The sequence below is a fragment of the Tachysurus fulvidraco genome, chromosome 5 (assembly GCF_022655615.1).
Source record: "Tachysurus fulvidraco isolate hzauxx_2018 chromosome 5, HZAU_PFXX_2.0, whole genome shotgun sequence".
In the NCBI taxonomy this organism is placed as follows: Eukaryota; Metazoa; Chordata; class Actinopteri; order Siluriformes; family Bagridae; genus Tachysurus; species Tachysurus fulvidraco.
In genome coordinates, this window is record NC_062522.1 from 8768759 (window position 1) to 8793551 (window position 24793).

The following is a 24793-nucleotide window of genomic DNA, read 5'->3' on the forward strand; positions in this document are numbered from 1 at the left end:
GGGGAGTTTATTTTACATATCATAACATTTATCATAGTCACCGTTATTGGGTTGCAGTAGAACATATATGACGTGCTTAAATTAGTATATAGCTAATGTGACTATGATAAATGTTATGATATCTAAAATAAATGTAATGATCTCCCCCTCAGAATATATATGATGTGCTCAAATTAGTATTTATAAAATAGATCGATACTATAGATGTTTAAGAATATTACACACACACACACACACACACACACACACACACGCACACACACACACACACACACACAACATATATATATATATATATATATATATATATATATATATATATATATATATATATATATATATATAATATTTTTAATATTTCATCCTACTTAACTCCATAAAGATTTTTAGCCTTCAGGAAACTTTCCAAAGAAGATTATATAAAATAATACAGTATAATAATAATTTATTGTATAATAAATAGAAATAAATATAAAATTTATAAAACCTTCAAAGTATTTATGCAGATTAAAATCCAATTGAACAATAATAAAGAAAGTTTTTTTTGCTGCACTTCAATGTCATTTGTAGCATTTAAAAATGTTCAAGTTAAAACATTTTTACTTATAGAATTGCTTTAAAGTTTTTCACAATGTTGTATGTGATTGTAAATATCAAACCTCTGACCCAATAACATTTTGTTGATTTCTGAAGTAAAAAGAAGAACACAAAGGCTTTTATATTTCACAAAATGTATCTAAACAAGAATAATTATGGCATGTGCAAATGTTTGGACAGTGGTTTAGTTGTAAAGTCTCATAACCGAATAAATACAATTCTTAATTAATAAACTTAATTAATTGACTCATTACTGTAGTGAATTAGGAGTGTATCTAACACACAGCAACCATGGAGTCTTCTATCTAAGGATCTGAAAATGAATCTAAATAATGCCTGAAAATAGTGCCTCAAGAGAATTACGGAATTCATGGCATGATCTGGAAGACCAATGAAATGTTGAGATAGACCTGTTACAGTAGGATCCTGTTCAAGGCTCAAATGACACTAAAGAGCAGCAGGAAAAATGAGCTGAAACAGCAGTTTAAACAAACACGATCTGCATGGAAGAGTCATCGGAAAGAAACCTCACCTCTGACCTCATCACAAATGACACTGTCTTAAGCATGCAAAAGTATATCTGGATAAATCAGAGCTATTTTTATAAACAAGTGCCCTTTGGAGGGGGGCACGGTGGCTTAGTGGGTAGCACGTTCGCCTCACACCTCCAGGGCTGGGGTTCGATTCCCGCTTCCGCCTTGTGTGTGTGGAGTTTGCATGTTCTCCCCGTGCCTTGGGGGTTTCCTCCGGGTACTCCGGTTTCCTCCCCCTGTCCAAAAACATGCATGGTAGGTTGATTGGCATCTCTGGAAAATTGCCCGTAGTGTGTGTGAGTGTGTGAGTGAATGAGAGTGTGTGAGTGCCCTGTGTTGGGTTGGCACTCCGTCCAGGGTGTATCCTGCCTCGATGCCCGATGACGCCTGAGATAGGCACAGGCTCCCCGTGACCCGAAAAGTTCAGATAAGCGGTAGAAAATGAGTGAGAGTGAGTGAGTAAGTGCCCTTTGGAACTCACTGGCCACAATCACCAAAGGTCGATAGGAAAAAGAAGCAGCATCTGATGAAAATAATACCCTGTCATGGAGGCAGTAAAACAATGCACAGATAGATAAAACTATGTGGTTTAAAACTTAAACTTGTTATTGTCTTGCATTTTTTTTCATTTTATACAACGGACCTATTGATGGTTAAGGACCTTACTCAGAGGCCCACAGAGGTAGCTTGGTGGAGTTGGGATTTGAACACACAACCTACAGAGCTGTAGTCCATCATTGTAACCACTAAGTTACAACATCTCCACAGTATTGTAAATGGAGATATATATATATATATATATATATATATATATATATATATATATATATATATATATATATATATATATAAATTCAAATGCCATTTCAAATGTAGTACAATGCATTTGTGTTTATGCACAATTATGCACTTTTTTCTCCAGACACTACCACTAATACTCATGTAATGGTCATTAAATAAAAAAAAAATGGTATAATGAGTAAAAAAAATGCTTAAAAAGCTTTTCTTGGACAGGATATAGACAGCTAAGGCAGGCTTTTTTTTCCATGATGAATTTAAAGATGTCTGTACAATACTGGGATCAATCCAGGGTGAGAGGTGAATTCCCATAGAAGCTCATATTAAAGCCCCCTGAGGCTTAGAATAGTTCCTTTTGTATGTGTATGCTTGATTGTCTTTTTTTGCCTTAAGACTTCGAGAGGTGACATTAAACGCTGATAGAGATGCAAGTTAAATTATTCATGATCTGTAACCACACAGCCAAACAAAATCGATTAAACCCCACTAACACATACATGCGCACGCACGGATACACCAAGGCCACCTCAGTATCTGGTCTCTAACAGACAACCCCATCACTGAGGGGATAAACAGAGTGGATGAGAAAGTGTGTCTCCAGGCCATTTGCCAATTAACTTACCCTCTGAGAAACAGAGACCTTTAACATTTGAGAATTGGCAGCTTATTCTCAACATGCTGAGCACTTCATAGCTAGCGTCAAAGTCCCTCATTGAGAACAAGTAACAATCAAAAGTTACATAAATCAATTCGTAATAGGTCACTTTGTAGGTGTATAATTACTGACCATAGTCCATCTAATGACCTGCCCCCTTTATCCTGTCCAATACCAGAAAGCACCGAGCAGATATTAGTTGCTGGTGGATCACAATGAAGCGGTAGTGTGTGTGTGGTGCGGGCAGGAGTGTATCGAATGGGCTTAAAGTATTTCATATGTACTTATGCGAAACTGAGTGGTGATTGTTTTTAGGTAGAAACATTACAAATATTTGTTTGGGCCAAAAAGAGGAACATACATCAGCTTACATCTTTCTGTGGGTTTGTACACTATGTATACACACAGACACCAGACATAGGTATACACACACACACACAGACACACACACACACACACACACACACACACACACACACACACACACACACACACACACACACACACACACACACACGTACAGTGCAAGCCCAAGAAAGCATGCAAAGCATAAACAGATTCCAGAAATCTCAATGTCTCCATCAGTAACGTGTCAAATTCATTCTAACCACCTCTGTCCTACTCCTCTCACACATCTCATTGTGTTTTGGATTGTAAAACTAGGTGCTGGTGATATGTACACCAGTTTAGCACCAGTTACAAGAAAAGAAAGAGCCAGGGAATAAGAGTGTTCCGAAAAATCCCAGCGATGCACGGTGGGAAAGCGTTTGTAGTCAGCAAATGAACTCTGCTGTTTACACTCAGTGAGGAGAATCAGCTCTGATAGGATTGAAATTAAAATGCCTCCATTGGCGCCTGTGCTAAGAAGCAATCAGGCCATGCTGAGGGGCCAAATTGTACTCCAGGACAGGAGAGGACAACTGGGCAAGAGGGCTGGCACAGACAGCGCAGAGAGTGTGGCCACATGGGAAATTACTTTAGGGAACCGCCACCTGAAGCATGAAATTGAACCCATCCGGTGCATCTGACTGGATCTGAACCTAATATTAAAATAATTAAGTGGCAAAACTACTATGAAGGAGCACATAACGGTGCTGGCTTTTGTATCCTGACTCAGTAGAAATGATAGCATGTAGCGTGGCTTTCCTTTTCTTAATTACTAATGAGCTAAATATGAACAATAAACACAAGAAAACAACGTGCCAATTTAAAAATATCCAAAATCCAGAACTGTGATAAACATGAAGTTTAATCCAAAACCTGGAAGAGCAAGCAGCGGTGCAAACAAATCCATAAAGGGCAAAAGAGAAAGAAACAAAGTCAAGCACAGATAGTGAGGGTCATACACAGAAAAGGCAAACAAACAGAGAAAATTATGGCTTGGTATGCTAAATCGGCAATGCCGTTGTCGTGGTATTTCGTCGTAAGTGCTAGACTTCCGATGAGGGTTTCCTCTGGCATGCAAGACGGGGTTCCGCTGAATTGACTATCACAGTGGTTGGTATAGTGCTGTGACCAGGCGACCAACATTTAGTGCTACGCCCCTGGTGTGGAGGTTCTTTGTATGTTCTACCTCTGAGTTTTTATATTTTTCTTTGTTTCCTACCAACCACCCAGACACATACATGTAGAAGGAATGTATGATGTAGATGCAATGCTCAATTGCCCCTGGATGTGTGTGTGTATGTGTATGTGTGTGTGTGTGTGTATGTGTGTACACTACATTATAACTCGTAAATGCTCATTACATCCGAGAATGTGTCATTTGGAATTCATCCCCTGACTTCTTTGTTTTCATTTACAAAATAGCTCCTTATCTCCACAGCAGTGGAAAGAGAACAAACTGAAGAAAAGAAAAAAATGCCAATATTTTTATGTCTTTGGGACCAAATGAATTAGAATTTCACCAAGGTAAATGTTTGACCAAAGGTCAGCAATATTTCTATCACTGAAAAAGGCGTTTCCATGGTGAAATATTAAAAAATAACGTTTTTCAATTTCTTGAAGCTTTCTATTAATATTGTCGAACAGCATTTCATACTCAAATTGGGTAATTATTAGTTCCTGAGATGGTGTCTCTCCTGGATTTTCTTTAATCTGTTTGCAGGAGTCTCTTTTGCAAATCTGGCAAATGCTTAGGAGGAAAATCAATTCGATCAGACGCATTTTTAGCTGACAAAGGCTCGGTGCTGAGGCACATTTCAGAGGTTTGCTGTGTTAATTACAAACTAATCAAAGCAGAACGATAGAAGAGACAAACATATGATTAGTTTTTTCTCTCAGGTGGCTTGTCTATGATAAGATACTATGAAATAAGCATTGTCTATAGCCCTATTCGGACGGGATTAGTTTTACGTGGGGACGTGGGGGTAAAGTAATTATTACCAGAGCTTCTCTGTGATTTTAGTCCCGTCCGAATGTGCCATCTCGGTAATCATTACGGACAATGTCAGTAAAGATTACGGTGACGGAAAAATTACCTCAGGTAATACTAATCCCGTCCGAATAGACCCGCTGTAAATATGTACGGTAAAATTCCATCATTTCCTGTTTAAAAGTAGTTTTTGGCGAGTTTTTCAAGCATGGAGGTGCCAAGTTGTCTGTTTGCGCACGTGATAACAGGAAGCAATGTCATACGCACATGACGACAAGGAGGTTACTGCGTAAAGCGAGTTGCCCCTCCCACTTCTGCTAGTTTTACTGAGATGTCTTGTCCTGTGCGAATTGGCCAATTAATACTATAGACGTCCTGAGGTAAAATTGCAGTACTCCACGTCCCCACGTAAAACTAATCCCGTCCCGAATAGTGCTTATGTTAACACAATGTCAGACAACACAAAATGACATCTGAATGAGAGAAAATGTACCTCATGATTCTTACATATTTAGGTAGTGACAAGAAATCGAACCGCTGCAATATCAATACATTGTAAAAAATGTAGATCAGGAATAACGGTATAATTTCCCTACTATTAACATGTTGTTATGATCTTTGCGTGTATATCCTCATAATATTTAATACAGAAATATTGTTTGACATAAATTATGCCTTAAATGATTCTATAACAAATTAGTCTCATTAAAACTGTTACATCCTCCTGACATCCACCTGAAGTGCATGAGCAGATTAGAATAACAATCGTTCATCATCCTGGACATCCTCATTCTCATATCTACCGAATATCTGGTTGCGCTATTTAAATAGGCTTCTGAAAAGTGAGTGTGACTTTAGAAGTGAGTGTGACTTACATCAAGTGCAGCACACGTCTGGGTTTTAATCTTTAGACTTCAGCCAAAGCCAGAAGTCACGTACAGCGAAACGTTTTGAAAATGACAGATATTATTGATGCGAAAAACACAAATATTAATGACACAAATATTAATTTTCAAAAAATTTATGCAAAAAGTGAATATTTCCAGTGTTGACCCTTCTTTTTCAAGACTTCTGCAATTCACCTTGGCATGCTTGGCATCAACTTTTGATCCACATCCTGACTGACGGCAGTCCATTTTTTTCAATGCTTAGACTTTTCAGAATTTGTGGATTTTTGTTTGTCCTCCTGCCTCTTGAGGATTGTCCACAAGTTCTCAATAGGATTAAATTCTGGGGTATTTCCTGGCCAGGGAACCAAAATTTCAATGTTTTGTTCTCAGAGGCACTTAGTTATCACTTTTGCCTTATGGCAAGATGCTGGAAAAGGCATTGTTTGTAACCAAACTGTTCTTGGATGCTTGGCAGATGTTGCTCATAGAGGATGTTTTTGTGCCATTCTTTATTCATGGTGTTCTTGTATCCCTCTCCATTGGCTGAGATGCAACTCCACACATGAAACGTCTCCGGATGCTTTACTGTTGGCATCACACAGGACTGATGGTAGGGCTCACTTTTTCTTCTCCGGACAAGCTTTTTTTCCAGATGCCCCAAGCATTCAGAAAGGGAATTCATCAGAGAAAATAACTTTACCCAAGTTCTCAGCAGTCCAAGCGGTATATTCAAATTGCCATCATAAAAACTGAGGTAGCAAACGTTTAATTTTTTAAAACTTTTGGCTATGGCTGTACAGTATATACAGTATGTTAGCTTAAAGTAACCTTTCTGTAGTGCTGTACATTTTGTGTTTAGTGCTGTAAAATCTTTTTCAGTATTATTCTTTTCCAAATTCAAGCAGACCAAATGAAATGTGGCTTCAAACTGGAATTGACTTGCAGGCCAAGTGCCATAGCTTTAATTACTGGAGTATTAAACAAGCAAGCCGCAAGACACTTAAGCACTCACAAATTTGGGGTCTTACTCCAATGTTCTAGTGATCCTCTCAAGGAGTTTTCCCTTTTTTTTTTTTTTTGCCAATGTCACCCCTCGCTTGCTCAGTAGGGATGAATAAATATAAAAATTAATAATTAATTGAACTATTACTTATAATGTTTAATACTTCTGTAAACCTTTTTTGCGTTGTCCACTGTTCAAAGTGCTATACAAATAAAATTGAATTGAATTGAATAGGGTTGCCAGCATGTGAGTAAGAACCAGTAGAGCTTCTAATGAATATTCAAGAACAACTCTGTACTGCGATATTCAAGACACTGAAATTTGATCTCATGCCTAATAATAGACATTGATGCACTTTTCATGACAATGAAATCAACGGATACATAAACGAAGCTAAATAAAATGTTTCATTATGCTTCTGATGCCTCTGGTAGATTCGGCGAGCCGTATTGTATGCTAATACACATACTTATACTCATACAATGAAAATTCTATACAGCATGAGCCATTATATTTGCTCATTAACATTAAAAGGTGTTCAGCTCCAGATTAGGTTCTTTACATATTTACATATTAGAGGTCACAATGTGATAGAAAATCTTCTTCAAATATAATTCTAATCTCTCCTGTTACATCTATTAAAGTATACTTTAATAGATGTATAAGCTAAAACGAAATGAAACTAAATCGGTGTTTAAATCCACAGCAGTTTATATCTCATTTATACAAGTAAACAGTTGTGGGTTAAGGGGCTTGTTCAAAGTCCCAGTTGTAATAGTGGTGAGATTTGAACTCACACCCTTCAAAGCATTAGCTCACAGTCTTAACCACCAAACTACCTGTTGTTTGTTTTAGGGATTTTGAATGATTTGTATGCATTTATAAGAATTTGTTGGGGGCAGCTAGACATTTAATTGACAAAAACATGCTGGTAAGAAAGCATGATGATTTTTAACTGCCGACGCATCGAACAGTTTTTGCTTTGGTCTCTATCAGTGAACATTTGAAGACTTTAGCAGGAAAGACATAGTGTTGTGTCTGTGGTGAATTTGGAAATGACAATGACCAGGAGCTCTTGGATGTTTAACTCCAACCAAACAACAAACTGTTGTAGAAAGCATATTATTTACATTGAAATTATCTACTGTCCAAGTGTCACCCAGATGAGCATGAGGTTCCCTTCTGAGTCTGGTTCCTCTCAAGGTTTCTTCCTCGTATCATCTCAGGGAGGTTTTTTTTAGATAAATATGATAAAAGAGATAAATGTTAGAGATTTTTAACATTTTTATTCGATGATTCTATACTCCTATAAAGCTGCACTAGGACAATATCCATTGATATAAATAACTTCAATTGAAAATAATAGAATTTAGAGATGAATTCATTAAGCATCTTTTAATTGTTTCTCATTTGCGATGAGAGTATTTCAGTACAGATGTTAGAACATTACAGAAACCCAACTCTATGCAAATAAAATCACATACTGCTTGATGGAAGCAAGTTGTGATTTCATGGTTAAGGCTTTGGGCAACAGCTTGTAACGCTGTGATCTCAAATCTCTGTTGCAAATTGCTTCGGATAAAAGTGAGCAAATGTAAATAGCTTCAACCCCCCAGCTGGGGCTAGAAAAGCAATGCACATACTGTGTAAAACGTTTCGTGGTGTATTGGTGTATTTTGTACATATTTCTCATGCCGCAAAAATAAATTAAAATAAATCAAGATCGATGTTTTGGTACACTTGACTTCGACTCTACCGTACAGTATATTAGGTGTAGAAAGTAATTATTTGAGTCATAGTTCAGCCACTTTGCAAATGACCATTCCTTGAGTTGCATAGAATTGTGAAGTAGATTTACTCACCATGACCACACAAACGAATTCACTACAATCATGTAAATAACTTCTAAAAATCTAAAAATACTGCTCATGGCCGGAGGTACGCTGAGTAAGCAGGAAAGAAATCACTTCAGTTTCTGTGTCTAAAGAAAATTGCATTTGTTAGACATGAGGTCACTTATACTGTACCAATGATGCTAAACATGGGGAATAGAGATTCCCAGATTTCCATGAAGCATAGCCAGGGAGTTTTGTTTAATTCAAGATTTAATCCAAACTTCAAACAGATGAAGGCCTATAAATAAATGTTAAATCAGACCTTGTTCTGATGGTGGAAAATTCAGGAAGAAAAAGCTCCTTGGCTCAAATGAACACCCAAAATATAATTGTAAATATTTAAAGAAGGAGCTTAACATTTGAATATGTGGACTATGTTAATAATAAATCTGTGCTCAAGGGGACAGTGGAATTTATAGTAAAGGGAGATGAAGAAGTAACTGGCCGCAAAAAGTTTTAGGAGCCCTGACCTACACCAAATATAGTCCTGGCCAGAGGCACATGAGCCAAGAAAAGGAAATTTATTAACCTTAGCTTAGAAAAAAACACTTTCTGCAGATAAGTGTAGGTTTATGGATGACATAAGAAAGAAGCTAATTCTGGAAATGCATTTATAAGGGCTTTAAGATATTTTTCTTGCAAATGTAGCTTATATTCTGGTTAGTATGTGTAGACATACTGTATATACTGTATATATAAATGGTTAACTCTTTTAACCAGAGGCCAATAAAGGGCACCCATTTTAGGGATGTTGATGTTTAGCATTGGAGTTCTTCTAACGTCATACTCCACAGTGGTGTTGGCTTTATTAATAGAATTGGCAGTTTTTCCTCAATCTATTTATATATATTTATGTGTGTGTGTGAGAGAGTGGTGTGTGTGTGCATGTGTGTGAGTGTGTATTTGTGTGTGTGTGAGTGTATTTGTGTGTGTTTGTGTTAGGTTAGGTCTTTTTTCCCCAATACAAATTGTTATATCGTCAAAATAAATGATGATATCAAACCCAGATGCTCCAAGTTCTTGTTCTTAAGCTTCTAAAATTTGGTTTTATATACAACCACTAAACTTATCAACAGAGGGGAAAACACAAGTCTCACACTGAGTCCTGACTCATTTTAGATCAGACTTGTGGTGATAAAATAATCAATTTGTTTATACTGATATAAAATGTCTGAGAATCCGTTTTTCATTCTGCAGGAACAATGAAACAGACGTGGATTAACATAGATAATGGGATGCTGATGAGATAGACTGTACCACCACAGTAGCAAGAAATATATCAGGAGACTCAGCAAGCACTATAATCTATTTATGTTCTCTTTAGTAGAAGAAAAATGAAAGTAAATGTGACAAGGCTATTTGGATATATTGAGAAGTAAATTACATGATAACTGCATGTACACAACCTGTATCCTCCGTTGTGTAGGAGCTCAGTGGGGTCAGAGGTCAGATGAAATAGTGCTCTTAATGCAAGCTGATTGAACTCACAGATGATTGAAAGGAGACCTGATTTTATTATTTATAATCACGCTGCCACATGACCTAGACAAGCCTTAATCTACAAGCCATGATCGTACGTTACTGTTTATTACTTTTTAATGCAACCATAATGACTGTGCTGCCATCTCCATTGATCAAGACATTGACAGCGCAGTCTACAGCTGTCGTTTTTCACCATTATTCACCTGCTATTACCGGTCTGAGCAAAGCACCACAGTGTCTCTTACTACCGCTGCAGCATTAGAAAAGAACGGGAAACATTTAGATTTTTTTGAGGCGAAGAAGAAGAAGAGAGAGCAATAAAGAAGAAACTTCTGAAAAACCAGCATGAGAAAAGCCAAAAGCAATTTTCAAAGGCAATCCAACACAGATGGAAGGAAGATTGAGGAATATGTGGCAAACACACACTGACACTCATGCTCACACACACACACACACACACACACACACACACACACACACACACACACACACACACACACACACACACACACTCATGCTCACACACTCACACTCACACACACACACACACACACACACACACAGACACAAATGCACACACTCACACTCACAAATGCACACACACATGCATGCACACATGCACACAAACACATTCACATCTACATACACACACACTCGCACAATTACACAGACACACACACTAACACACACACACACGCACATGCACAAACACAAATACACTCACACACTTACACACACACACACTCACAAATGCACACACACATGCATGCACACATGCACACAAACACATTCACATCTACATACACACACACTCGCACAATTACACAGACACACACACTAACACACACACACACACACACACACACACACACACACACACACACACACACATGCATTCACACATGCACAGTGTTGTATAAAGTAAAAGAAAGCAATACTTGAGTAATAGTACAAGTATCGTACTAGAAAAAGACTTTGGTAGAAGTGAAAGTCACCTTTTAGAATATTACTCAAGTAAAAGTCTTAAAGTATCTAATATCTACTGTACTTAAGTATCAAAAGTCATTTTCTGATATTTAATGTACTTAAGTATTTGAAGTAAAAGTAAAAAGTAAAATTTCAGTCATTTTCGGTAGGTATAAGAGCAGGGGCGGTTCTAGGGTTTCATCTTTAGGGGGTTTTAGCCCTCAGTGAGAATTTAAAACAAGAAGAGTTTTATATTATATATTATATGACTACATAGTAAGCCAAAAGTTATGGTATTATTAAATGGCAAAAGTGGACACCAAAATTTTATGCAAGATGTAATGATGCCAGTCTTGAATCAAATCAGTTCATGTATGTGTGCATTCTCTACAAACAATGAATGTAGTCATTAATAAACAAATATTTACAAGACAAAGACCAAATCAATAAATGTTATTTTTTATTTAGTTTTGATATTGCATTAATATTTTGTTTGTGCTACAACTCTGGTAATAAGAATAGTGACATTTCACTGCTTTTGACTGCCGCCGTTATAAATAAATGCCTCCAGCTCTGGCTGCGCGTGCACGCTGCACGTGCCTGTGCTTCTCCGTAGCGCGCACGGACGTGCAGTGACAATCTAGGAGCAGTGATTCGCCAAACCTCTCTTATTACAGTCACACACATTTCTTCTGATTTTATTTTGTAGTAACGAGTAACGAAGATGCTTAGTGGAAACATAACGGAGCAAAAGTATACATTTTATCTAGGAAATGTAGTGGAGTAAAAGTGAAAGTTGACATAAATTTAAATAGCGAAGTAAAGTACAGATACGTGACATTTCTACTTAAGTACAGAAACGAAGTATTTTTACTTCGTTACATTACAACACTGCACATGCACACAAACACATTCACATCCACAAACACACACGCTCACACAATTACACAGACACACACACACGAACACACACACATGCACAAACACACAAATACACTCACACACAAATACACACACACACATACTCACAAATGTACACATGCATGCACATATGCGCACAAACACATTCGCATCCACAAACACTCGCACAATCACACACACACACACACACACACACACACACACACACACACACACACACACACACACACACACAGCCTGTTCAACACTGAAATGGACTTAATATAGAGTATGCCTATATGATGTTTACACAGATTTACATTAGGAGCCATGTTATCAGTCCATGTTATCAGTTATCACACCATGGTAGTAAAACTCTCTATACACATTGTGGTGGAAATTCTATTCTATTAATCAAAGATAATAGTTCAAATGAACTTTGCCTAAGTTGCAGAGAAAAACACAGCAGAGTCATGTGGAATACCAAACTTCTTTATTCAATACACTTGCAAGTGTGAAGTCAGTCTGTCCCAACCTAAGTCTGAACAGAGTGAGTTAGTTGGATGTTGAGGTAGTAGACTATTTATACATTGAGGTAGACAAAAGGTTTGTGAGTATGTGTGTGTGTGTGTGTGTGTGTGTGTGTGTGTGTGTGTGTGTGTGTGTGTGTGTGTCTTCCACTGTACATGACTTCCTCTTATCTTGTCGTAGCACAGGCAGTGCAACGGTCTTGTCCTTGCACAAGCAGTGCAACGGTCAAGCTGTTAGTCTCCATTATTTCCACACACCTGCAGCCTGCAATGTTCTTGTTTCTTCTACTTAGTGTGCAACTGGAAACAGTTCAGTTCCCCTTTGTTATCTTTGCTGTTCCTAGTTTTCGAATGTGTAAGTGTATTAGTACCGAATGTTCAATGTACATTTTTGTTATTCACAACATTTTCTATTACAACATATACACCGGGTTCAATCCACCTATTGTATAAAGACAGTGTAGTCAATTTTAAATACAGAAATCCTATAGTAATCATTTCACACCTTGCTTGTTAGGAGTATTTGTTTCTGATCCTGGTGCATTTTCTCCGTTTAGAGATCATAAAGGGCAGCAATTCTGCTCACATCTGTATGAAATCATTCGATTGCAAGCAAACTCTGCAACTGTTTGTTTCTGGTGAGGCATCAAACTGAACCACTGGTCCAACAAACAAACCATTTTTTATTTTTTAAATGACTTTTAATGACGCTTCTCCAAAGCAACAATACTGTCTCGATACTGAAACCTCGATTCTTGCTCAGTCTGGACAATTATAATGACTACAGCTAAAAGAAGGCAACAATAAACCTGCAGCACTGTTGACTATCCGTCTTGATGGATAAGCGTCATGAGGATAAACAGAAGCACTCTGACAGATAAGAGGACAATTTACTCATGCTCATGTAATTTGTACAAACACATTTTGGTATTTTTTTGAAATTTTGCTGTACAGTATGGAAGCGAACACTAAAAGTTTAAATCCACTGTTTCAGAACAAAGCATAAAACTTAAGGTCTGAAAACACCCTAATTTACATTTTTGGGGTTTCTTTTATATACAGTAATACTGTAGAAAAAAAAAAGTTTCTTTCTTTCAAAATTACTAGATTATTTCCATAGGCCTGATGAACCACCTTTTTAAGGTCATGCCACAGCATCTCAACAGGATTCAGGTCAGGACTTTTTCTTCAGCCATTCAGAGGTGGACTTGCTGGTGTGTTTTGGATCACTGTCCTGCTGCAGAACCCAAGTTTTTCAGCTTGAGGTCATGAACAGATGGCCGCACATTGTCCTTTAGGATTTTTTTGGTAGACAGCAGAATTCATGGTTCCATTTATCACAGCAAGTCTTCCAGGTCCTAAAGCAGCAAAAAAGCCCCAGACCATCACACTACCACCACCATATTTTACTGTTGGTATGATGTTCTTTTTCTGACATGCAGTGCTACTTTAACACTAGATGTAATGGGGACACACCTTCTAAAAACTTTTGTCTTGTCTTTTTATTTTCCCAAAAGTCTTGGGGATCATCAAGATGTTTTCTGGCAAATCTGAGACGAGCCTTTATGTTCTTTTTGCTCAACAGCAGATTTTGTCTTGTAACTTTGCCATGCAGGCCATTTTTGCCCAGTCTTTTTCTTATGGTGGAGTCATGAACACTGACCTTAACTGAGGCAAGTGATTCCTGCAGTTCTTTGGATGTTGTTGTGGTGTCTTTTGTGACATCTTGGATAAATTGTCCCTGCGGTCTTGGGGTAATTTTGGTTGGCCGGCCGCTCCTGGGAAGGTATCCTGGATCAACATCTTTAGAACATTGGCAGCTCTGCTGACTAAGATGCCTGGATAAGAACGCTGTCGTGGCACATCCAACTTGTATGTAATGCTTGTCTGTTCACTATATCCTTTGTGTCAAAACGTCTCCTTCCAGCCTACTTTGTCCTCCCTCATCAACAAGGAAACCCCTCCCCCACAACTTATGCTCATGGCTCGTGTCATGGATGGCTTGGGCATTTCCTTCCTGAACACCAGGGGCAGTTCCGGCAGGGGTTTGTTTATATACTGTGTCTGGTGTCTTGGCTTATATTATGTCTTCTCACATGTTTGCCCCACCTGATCCTTAGCCCCATTCCTGCTTCTGCACACTTGCCCCTTATGCTACACTAATTACTCCCCGATTTATACCGGTTGTCTTGAATGTGTAATATTTTTTTTGTCGGTTGTCTCTTGTCACCATGTTTCTAGTTATTTGTATTAAGTTCTGGGTTTTTTAAGATCTTGTTTTGTTTTTACCTGCCTAGGAAATCCAAAGTGTTTTCTTGTATCTGTTGAACATCTTTGAACATCCTGTTGAACATCGTTTCTAAAAATTGCATGTTTTACTCAACCATGCCAAGGTCAAAGTCACTGAGATCATATACAGTATGTTCCACATTCTGATGTTAGAAATGAACATGAACTAAAAACAAGTATAACTCATGAATTGCTCCTACTTCAAAGTTAAAAAAAAATTAACAAAATTAAAAAACAAAACAAAATAAAAAAAAAAATATATATATATATATATACAGATTTATTTTTGGAATCCAATTTTTTTTTTTTTTTTTTTTTAAAGATTATGTTAAATTCAGTTCCAATGTAAACATGAAATCAGATTTTTTTAAACCTGATTATAGTATAAAATTAACTGACTATTCCCCAGTGAACTGTTATAGATTCAGATTTATTTATAGTGCAAATACTACGTCTGGTTTAAGTTCCATGTAGGATAGCATTAGTTATACATGCACTGACACACAACACTTACTGCACGTAGATTCAGCCTCGTCAGATCCGTCCAGACATTCGGGTTCTCCGTCGCATTTCCAGCGAGCTGGCACACATTGTCCGTTTGTACAGGTAAAGTCTGCTACAGAGCATGTGGTCTTCACTGCACAAAAAGACAAAACAACGATAGCATTTATTATTAAAATAGCTAAAGGATTTACTCTAGTCAGCTCATATTCAATTCAAATTTACAGTATATTCTATTTTCTATAACAGTTTATAAAATGTATATACTTTCAACCTTCTACATTTTGGAAACTGTGAATACACTCTCTTCAGTCCCCCTGACAATAGCTGCCCTGGAGTACAAAAGAGAAAGGAATCATATGCAGTAAAAGCTAAATCCTTGTCTCCTGCTGAATTTCCAAATTATAAATGACAAATTAAATATGCCTTAATGTGCCTTTAAAGGCATTTCCTCTCCTGTTAAGTCCTTTACCTTGAGAAAAGATCTTTGTCAGTCTGAATGATTACTCCTTCGAAAAGCCATTATAGTGGCATAGGTATACATTATAGTGGGTCCATAAAGAATACAGGGTGTGTATCTGCCTGGGAATGTGTGTAGTAATAAATAAAAAAAATATATTTTTAAATCAAATATCACTAATAAATGATAAATGTGGTATTTAAAAGGTCTCGAAAATCTGAATTAGTGCTTCTGAGCTTTTTATACCTCTCTATTAGTGTTATGGATGGAAATAATAAACCATATCGACTAATAAAATACGTTACCAAAAAGTTTAGAATTTTCTAATTCAATAAATAATAAATAAATCACATCTCTTGATGATTTATCCTGGTACTAGTAGTAGATTTCTGTTCGTCCAGTTATATGTGCTCTAGAACACCGATGTCCAATCTTATTTGGAAAGGACTGGTGTGGATGCAGGTTTTCATTTCAGTCAGAAATCAGTAGCCACATCTGAGTCTACTGAAAGCCAAGATCAACTGATGAACCAGGTGGAATCAGATGTGGTTTCTGTTGATTGGGAAGAAAACCTGTCCCCACACTGGTCATTTTGTAGATAAGATTGGACACCAATGCTTTAGAATGCATATACTCCTCCCCCAAGGGGGCTCCGTGGAGGCGTTTTGTACGATGCAGACATGGCTTGCCAGTGTATTTTTTTTTTTATTTAGAAGAGTTTTACATCTTCCAACCATCTCTTGGCTGAGAAAACAGTGGTTGGGTTTTCATTTTGAAGAAGCATCATGGGAAGTCGTGGCCTAATGGTTAGAGAGTCTGACTCCTAACCTTAAGGTTGTGGGTTCGAGTCTTGGGCTGGCCACGACTGAGGTGCCCTTGAGCAAGGCAACATCCCCCCCCAATTGACGGGCGCTGCAGCATAAATTGCTGCCCACTGCTCATGGTTTGTCTGTTCACTGCTGTGTGTGTGTTTACTTTGGATGGGTTAAATGCAGAGAATGAATTCTGGGTCACCGTATGTCACGTCACTTTCAATTGTTCTACAAAGTAAGGGTAAGTAAGGGTAAGTTTCTACAGTCTATCCAGACATCCTGAACTTGTTCACTAAGCTACTACCATGTTTACTTAAACTGAGTGGGAATATGGTGTACAGTATCTTGGGACACGGTTGGCTGTGTAAATAAGTCAAGTACTGAAAAACGCCTTCAGTATGACATACGTGGACAGGCAGAATTAAACGGTTGCATTTAATCCACTCCATCAATGAGCAATCACCTTATATAAGATAAAGAATAGAAACAAAATTTCAATTCTTCTTTAAAACACTGCACAAATCCATCTCCATGTCTCCAAACAGCCAAAGAACATTTCATCTAAGCCCATTCTATCTTCTGTACCTACTCTTCCTCAACAGCAGAAGGTTCAGCACTTCACTCGCTTATCTCGCTCTAAAACCAGGAGTTCGTGGCTATGGGTTCAGTTCCTCTCCAGATTACAAAATGAGGTGGTCAGCTTGCGGCAAGCCCCTGTTAATTACCAAAGATCCTTCACCAGCCTTATCTCAAGGACAAAGGCTGATGTGACTGCATGGAACTTTTACCTTCTACACTTCTCACGTGGATTACTCTGCTCTTAAGAAAGGCTTTGAGATTGCAAAATGTGTTTTCATTATCCAGAACAGCAGAAAATATGGCCTGAAGCATAGCCAGTTGCTGCTGATTTTATTGAGTACATGCAGGACGGCAGGGCAGGTGGAGGGCTGCTTATGTTTAGGGTTTTACAAAATGCCAGCTGGCAGAATTGTTGATTTGAGTAAATTTCCCTTGGTGCAGAGGCACAGCTTGCTTCAGAAGGAGACACTATGTTTAGCATCAGCATTCCAGCTGAGGCACTTATTATTATGTACTATTCCAGACAAACCATCCAGGAAACCCTTCAAAGAACAGAATTCAGTTATAAAGCATACACATACTCCTTTGATGAAGCTGATATTTTGAGTTTTGAGCATTGCATGTACAGGTACCACCAAAAAGCTTCTGGGAAGCTTTTATTTATATGTAAGCCAAATCAGAGGGTAGCTTCACACAGGACTAGACATCCAAAAATACTTGTTCCATGTGGTACGATCAAGAAGTACAATTTACACAAAATGTATACACCTAATAATATCTCCTATGTGTTAGCTCTACCTATATACCGGATTTAGCCGCTCTTTGCTGTTATATGAGCCTCCATTCTTTTGAGAAGGTTTTGTATTCAATTAGCCACCCAGAGCAACAGACCACAAGATGATAGGTGAGAAGGTCTGGGGTGCAGTCAGCATTCCTGTTCATCCCAAAGGTGTTCATTGGGGCAGAGGTCAGAGCTCTGTGCAGGACACTCAAGTTCTTCCACTCCAGCTTTGACAAACCACGTCTTTATGGAGTATGTAAAAAGTTTTCCTGGTTTTCCACAAAAGCTAATGGATTTCCATGAAAGCTAAAAGTCACTTCATTCAATCACCATGAAAGTCATGGTGGATCCAGTGCTTTATCCTGGAGACATTAGGTATGAGGAGAGAATATACCTTAAATGGGATGCCAGTACATTTCAGGGCATATACACACACACCCACACACACACACACACCCTACATTCACATTTAGGGCAATTTAGCGGAAACCGGCATGAAGACCTGGAGAGCATGTGCAAAAATTTCAACAGAAAGTAACTTGAGCTCAGGATCAACCCAGGGTCTCAGGAGCTATAAGACAGCAACATGACCTGCTAGTTTTTAGTTTTTAGACTGCATTCCTACAGCAGCACCATTTAAACTTTTACAGCCATTTTTTAGCTATCTTTTTTTCTTTAAAATCCATAACTAAACTGTAAACTGTTATCTTCATCTCCAGGTTTTGTCAGAAATGTGATTTGACTGACAGTCAGAAAAGCTATTCCTACTAGCTGTGAAGTGATCAGAGGTCAGTGATGTGCACTTAGAGGAGAAATGCAGCTCTGACTGACTGTCTGACTGACGGACTGTCTGACTGACTAGGCCTTATCTAGATTTAAGAGCTCTTTTGAGATAAGACGAGACCGGTCATTACGGAATAAGGCAATCCCAAATGCACTCATGCAGACACATGAAACATACTTTTTTATCCTTCTCTCTCTTTCCCTCTCTCTCTTTCTTCTTCCACTATCAGCAAAGCCTAACCCCCCCCCCCCCCACCTTCCTCTCTATAGAATGATATAGTTAAAGCTCAAGGGCAAAATATACAAACTCTTACCTGCACCTTAAAGCACACACACACACACACACACACACACACACACACACACACACACACACACACACACACACACACACACACACACACACACACACACACACACACACAGCAATGTACCTTGCATTCACTGCTTGTAGCTAAGATTTACTACCTCCAATGTGGTGTGTGACACATTTTGCTGCATTGGGAATCAGGCACAGGGTTGTGTTACCTCTGTGATCACTACACGTTCTCCTGAGAGCTTTGTTTGTTTTTTGTTTTTTTTGCATTTATTGTTTCAATTTTGTATATGTATCTGTGTCTACTCGATAGAAGGGAAGAGACTGACAGAGAATGTGAACCAGGCTAAATTAGGGCAAGATTGGATTTCTTGGAGATAAAATACCTCAGTTGAATAGCTGGAATAGGAGAAAATAGAGGAGTGTGCATTTATTTCTAAATTCTATCAGTGTGTGTCTACGGGTGGTTTGAGTGTGCGTGTGTGGGAAGTCCTGCCCACGAACTGGTTGTAGATGTGAAGATATGGCTTGTTAAGGCAGCGAGTAAGAATAATAATCGATGTACGCTTACAGTTACTGCTTTTTTTAATGGAAATATTTTCTGATTGGTTTTACACCTCTCCAGGCAGATTGACAGTTTTTTGCTTCTTTGTAAAAAAAGATATGATTTAAAAAAAATTAAGAAATAGCTCTGTTTCTTAAAGTACAGTATAGGCACAAAAACTCAATCTATTGATTGCTGCATGCTAGAATTCAACTAGACATTCCCAGACACCATTCCTTAAATGTCCACACACAAATGCTGTGCCAGTCTGGAACAAGTCCATATACAAAATAACACAATATCGGTTCAAATATCCTTAAAGACCTTTATTACAATACATCCCAATTCCTTCCAGGTGAGCATCATTGTTTATACAACACATAATGTCCATCTCATAAAGCACTGAGGATACTGCTGTCTGCATCAATTTTGTAATTGCTTTGTTCAACTGTAGTTAAAAATGTCTAACGTTTGGCAAATATCTACACCATTTCATTTACAGTGTTATATAATCCACCCACTAGTAGAATATGGTATCAAAAGTCAAAATCATCCGCTTTAGGAAACACCATGGAAACAGAAATGATGAGCTGGCCATTATCCAGTGGTGTGGGCTATCATCAGCGATCTGTTCCAATATTAGAACTGTGTGTGCCAGCAAAGTAAAGATTAAAACAAGAACATTTGACATGTGCATCTTATAGTTAAAAATAAATGCATGGGAATGTATATGGAAGCTAGAAAGATGAAGCACCGTGTGTGGGGTATCACTTTGTAGATAACTGGATGAAATAATAAAGGTGCATCTGCTTGTCTATATGCAGATTTTCTATAACCTCATTATCCTCCTTCTGAGGTGTTCTTTTTGTTTACTGTGGTCTAAAAGTTTAAAGTGTCCTTGTGACAGAAATAAGAAAATCCCCAAACAAACCCACAAATCATCTGTAGATTAAATATTCAATGCAATGAATAAAAAGACAGAAAGTGCACTTAAGATCACGGATTAGCTTGATGCAGCTCAGTGTATATATATATATATATATATATATATATATATATATATATATATATATATATATATATATATATATATATAATAAAAGCAACACCAGTGCCTGCCATGTCTGACAGCAGGTTTAGATAAAATGCAAAAAGCAGCCCACGACAGCTTAAAGCTACTGAATGTGAACAAAGGACAAAAACACCCAAATGCTTTTTATCTTCCTCTGTCAAAGTTCTCCTCACGTCACACAGTTACAAAGACAGCCAGAAGCAGCACAAACACAACAGAACTGTGATCTTTACTGCATACATTTACACTGGTTATGAACACTGATATTATTCTGTCCACAAGCTCAACATATTTTTTTATTATAATTTTCACTTTAATAAGAGTCCCCTTGGGGAACTGCTGGGTTCCTTTTATTTTAAGCTGTTTATTCAAAGGCCATGATGCCAGTTAAAAGATTTTGGAAACGGTAATGGAAAAGATTTTGGTTATTGTATTTTGTTTCAGATGTCAAGTGTCATTAACCAAACTGTTTCAAAGTTTTTAAGAGCACATTAAGGTTAATGGGCTCCTCTAATAAAGAAGTTGTTCAACAGCGGGTTAAAGCGCTGCAGCAGATGATATGGAGGCGTGAGACTGTTGTTCAAACAGAAGAAGCTTTCTGACCGTCCATATTCAAAGTTAAATTCTAACATTCAAACATAAAAAGTGGTATAAAAATAAATAGTTACAATAAAATAGAAACAGAATTACTTCTAAAAGCAGAGGAAATATATACGGATTTAATGGCAGAACAGTAGGACTGCCGTGAAAAAAGTGCAATATATACAATAAGTGCTTTTCCGAGATGAAAGATTATTGAATGTCGTGCAGAAAAATCTCGAAAAGTCCATTCTGCATTATAGTGGCCTACAGGAAGAAGCTCAAAGGGAGCGGTCGTGCTTTTGTGGTCCATATATGCAGCTTTTGTGATCCATATACAGTACACCCGGTATGGTTCATCAAGGACCATGAGGCAATTCTACTGATTTTGCAAATAACTGTATTATTCAAATACCTTCAGCCAGCTATCAGGGTGTCAGGTGTCCATAAACTAGAAAGAATCATCCAAAATTCCATTTGGTTTAATTCAATTGGTGTCAGTTCCATGTGGATGTACATGATGATCTCTCATGGACAAAACAGATTCAATAAGGGACCCAAATATTCTGGTTGACACAATCCATGAATATATCAATAAATCATTACAATACAGAGGTGTAGAAGACACAGTAATAAGTTTGCTAAAAGTTTGAGCATATTGTGATTAATAATCCTGGGATGCGCGCAGGACAGTTTTTGGATTACAGCTGCAGTTCTTAGGTAAAGGTCAGCAGTCCAGTTTAGCTTATCCACTGAAGGTGTTTTGAGGAAAAGGTAAATCTTTATTTAAGCCAAGTCAAGTCAAGAAGCTTCATTTACAGTGAAAATGATTGGGGTTTTGTAGACATAGTATTTATAGTCAGTGTCCTTGATAAGGACATTCTCTTGTTCTTTTTTCACCATCCTTTAGGCCCTTGTGCATTCCATAATGGAAAGTGATTTTGCTAGGCATGCTTCATCATCCCACTGTAGAGCAAAAAAAGGTGTGAAAGAGGGTCTCTGCAGGAAATTGAGACGTTGCTTGGCATTTTTGGAGAGAAAAGCAGAAGCCACAGACATCTGGAGTGATTTGCACACCAAGGATCTTTAAGATTTTGATGGTGTCCAAGGTAGAGCCATTGGGAAAAGATCAGGCCATGTCTTTGATTTTCCCTCATAATGCAACAGATGCTTGCTTTTACACCTGCTATGATATGGCTCAAGCTGTGTTTTGCACAACCAGCAGCGTGAAAAGCAGTGGTCTGAGCAGACAGCCCTGAGGGGAACCACTGTTCAGAGTGGTGATGCTTGAGATGGTACAGCAAATTCTGAGCAATTGATCGCCCTCAGTCAGAAAGTCCACATTCACTTACGGAGAAAAAACCTTTTTAACCCCAACACATGATATTTATCTCTTGTGAGCTGTATTCTTACACTATTTTCCTGTTTATGCAGGAAGGTCATGAGACGGTGAAAGACAATGGGGTCTAGTAAGAAAAGTCAAGGTTATATACATAATTTCTAGCCTCTCAATGCACTCTATAGGATGTCACCGAGGTGAGAAATGTTTGATTTCCTAACGTCCACATACATTGGATATGTTTACTAGAAAACATTTTACCTTTATAATATATTATCATTTTTACCACATGATGTTGTCCTAAGACAAAATGCTGTATTTTAAAAAATTGCCAACACAAAAACTGTTAAAATAAAGGAAGAGGTCTGAAAGTTCCCTTTTGCCCAGCTATTGGAACAAATGCTCTTGGTTTAAAGGATAGTATATGGTACAATAGGTACCTGTATATAGTATATGGTACAATAGGTACCTGTATATAGTATATGGTACAATAGGTACCTGTATATAGTAGATGGTACAATAGGTACCTGTATATAGTATATGGTACAATAGGTACCTGTATATAGTATATGGTACAATAGGTACCTGTATATAGTATATGGTTCAATAGGTACCTGTATATAGTATATGGTACAATAGGTACCTGTATATAGTATATGGTACAATAGGTACCTGTATATAGTATATGGTACAATAGGTACCTGTATATAGTATATGGTTCAATAGGTACCTGTATATAGTATATGGTACAATAGGTACCTGTATATAGTATATGGTACAATAGGTACCTGTATATAGTATATGGTACAATAGGTACCTGTAAATAGTACATGGTACAATAGGCTTGTCTGAAGGAAATTGGTATTTAGGAATGATTTGTTTTATTGGAATATTCTAGCAGGTGGATTTGCGGAAAAATTAAAGGTCATCTAATTCACACTGTTATTAGAAATAATATACATACATTCACATAGTCAGTTGTAGGCTTTAGAAGGTTAGATGCACAGCTGTGGTACATCAATTTCATTTATTAGATACTCCGCTAGACAACAATACCACTACAATTCTTTTACACACACGGTCTGTTATCTCTGTTATCTCTATTATCTCTGTTTCACAATACCAAACTAACCAACACTAGGCCAATATTGCTCTTCAGGTTTTGTCACGATTTGGAAGACTGCATAATTATCCGAAGTGTTTCCACACACACACTCCAACCAAACCGATGATCGATTGTGCCATCTTCTATATGAGAAATCAAAGAAAAATTAGAGACGACAAACCCAATTATTTGTTCCTTCATTCAATTTTAGGAACCACTGGTGGAAATACATCCGATAGGGGACACCACACGTTTGCATGGAAAATTCTGCCATTTTTATCCACATAGGCCTCCCTATTACCTCAAAGCTCTTGTCACTCCTCACACTGCACCTTGCTCCCTCAGATCTACAGCACTGCTCGACTGGTCCCACCATCTCTCAGGGTAAGAGGTGGGCATACAGCAAAACTCTTTTCTGTTCTGGCACTGAGATGGTGGATTAAACCACTGAATCAATGGCTATCTATAAAAGACAGGTAAAGACCTACTTCTTCCTGAAATACTTAAAATAGTGCCTATTTTTTCCTGTTTGTTTTATATGTATATTAACAAAAAAAAAACCTTTGGACAGAGTTTTAGGTAGATGATATACTAAATATGTAACTTAGTAAACCAGTGTTAATGTATTTATTGATAAAGAGTTTAAATCACTTTTGTACATCGCTCCAAAAGCCATAAATGTAAATGTAAATATAAATTTACATTTACATTTATGGCATTTAGCAGACACCCAACTGAGTAACTGAGGGTTAAGGGCCTTGCTGTAAATGCATGCTCATATTTGACAATACACCTAACAGCATGCTTTGGGAAGATGAAAGATTTAAAGATCCTGACAAAACTTACTCAGACATGGGGAGAAACTTCATACAGTCAGTAACATACGATCAGGGCTGAATCCTGACTCTGTAACACAACAGCACTACCAGCTACACCACACTGCAACCATAATGTTTAGTTGGCTATTTTATTCTTTATTTTTATTAATAATTCTTAAATTTTGCCTTTTG

General features: G+C 37.7%; 1 protein-coding gene across 4 annotated transcripts in view; it reads right to left on the reverse strand.

The window, feature by feature from the left end:
- The window catches only part of lrp8 (low density lipoprotein receptor-related protein 8, apolipoprotein e receptor), a 204759-nt gene that overhangs the window by 97172 nt on the left and 82794 nt on the right, over window positions 1-24793 (reverse strand). For all 4 annotated transcript variants that reach the window (XM_047814280.1, XM_047814278.1, XM_047814277.1 and 1 more), the window contains exon 3: window positions 15427-15549. In XM_047814280.1, coding sequence (XP_047670236.1) covers window positions 15427-15549 — 123 coding nt within the window. The remainder of the gene's footprint in view (window positions 1-15426; window positions 15550-24793) is intronic.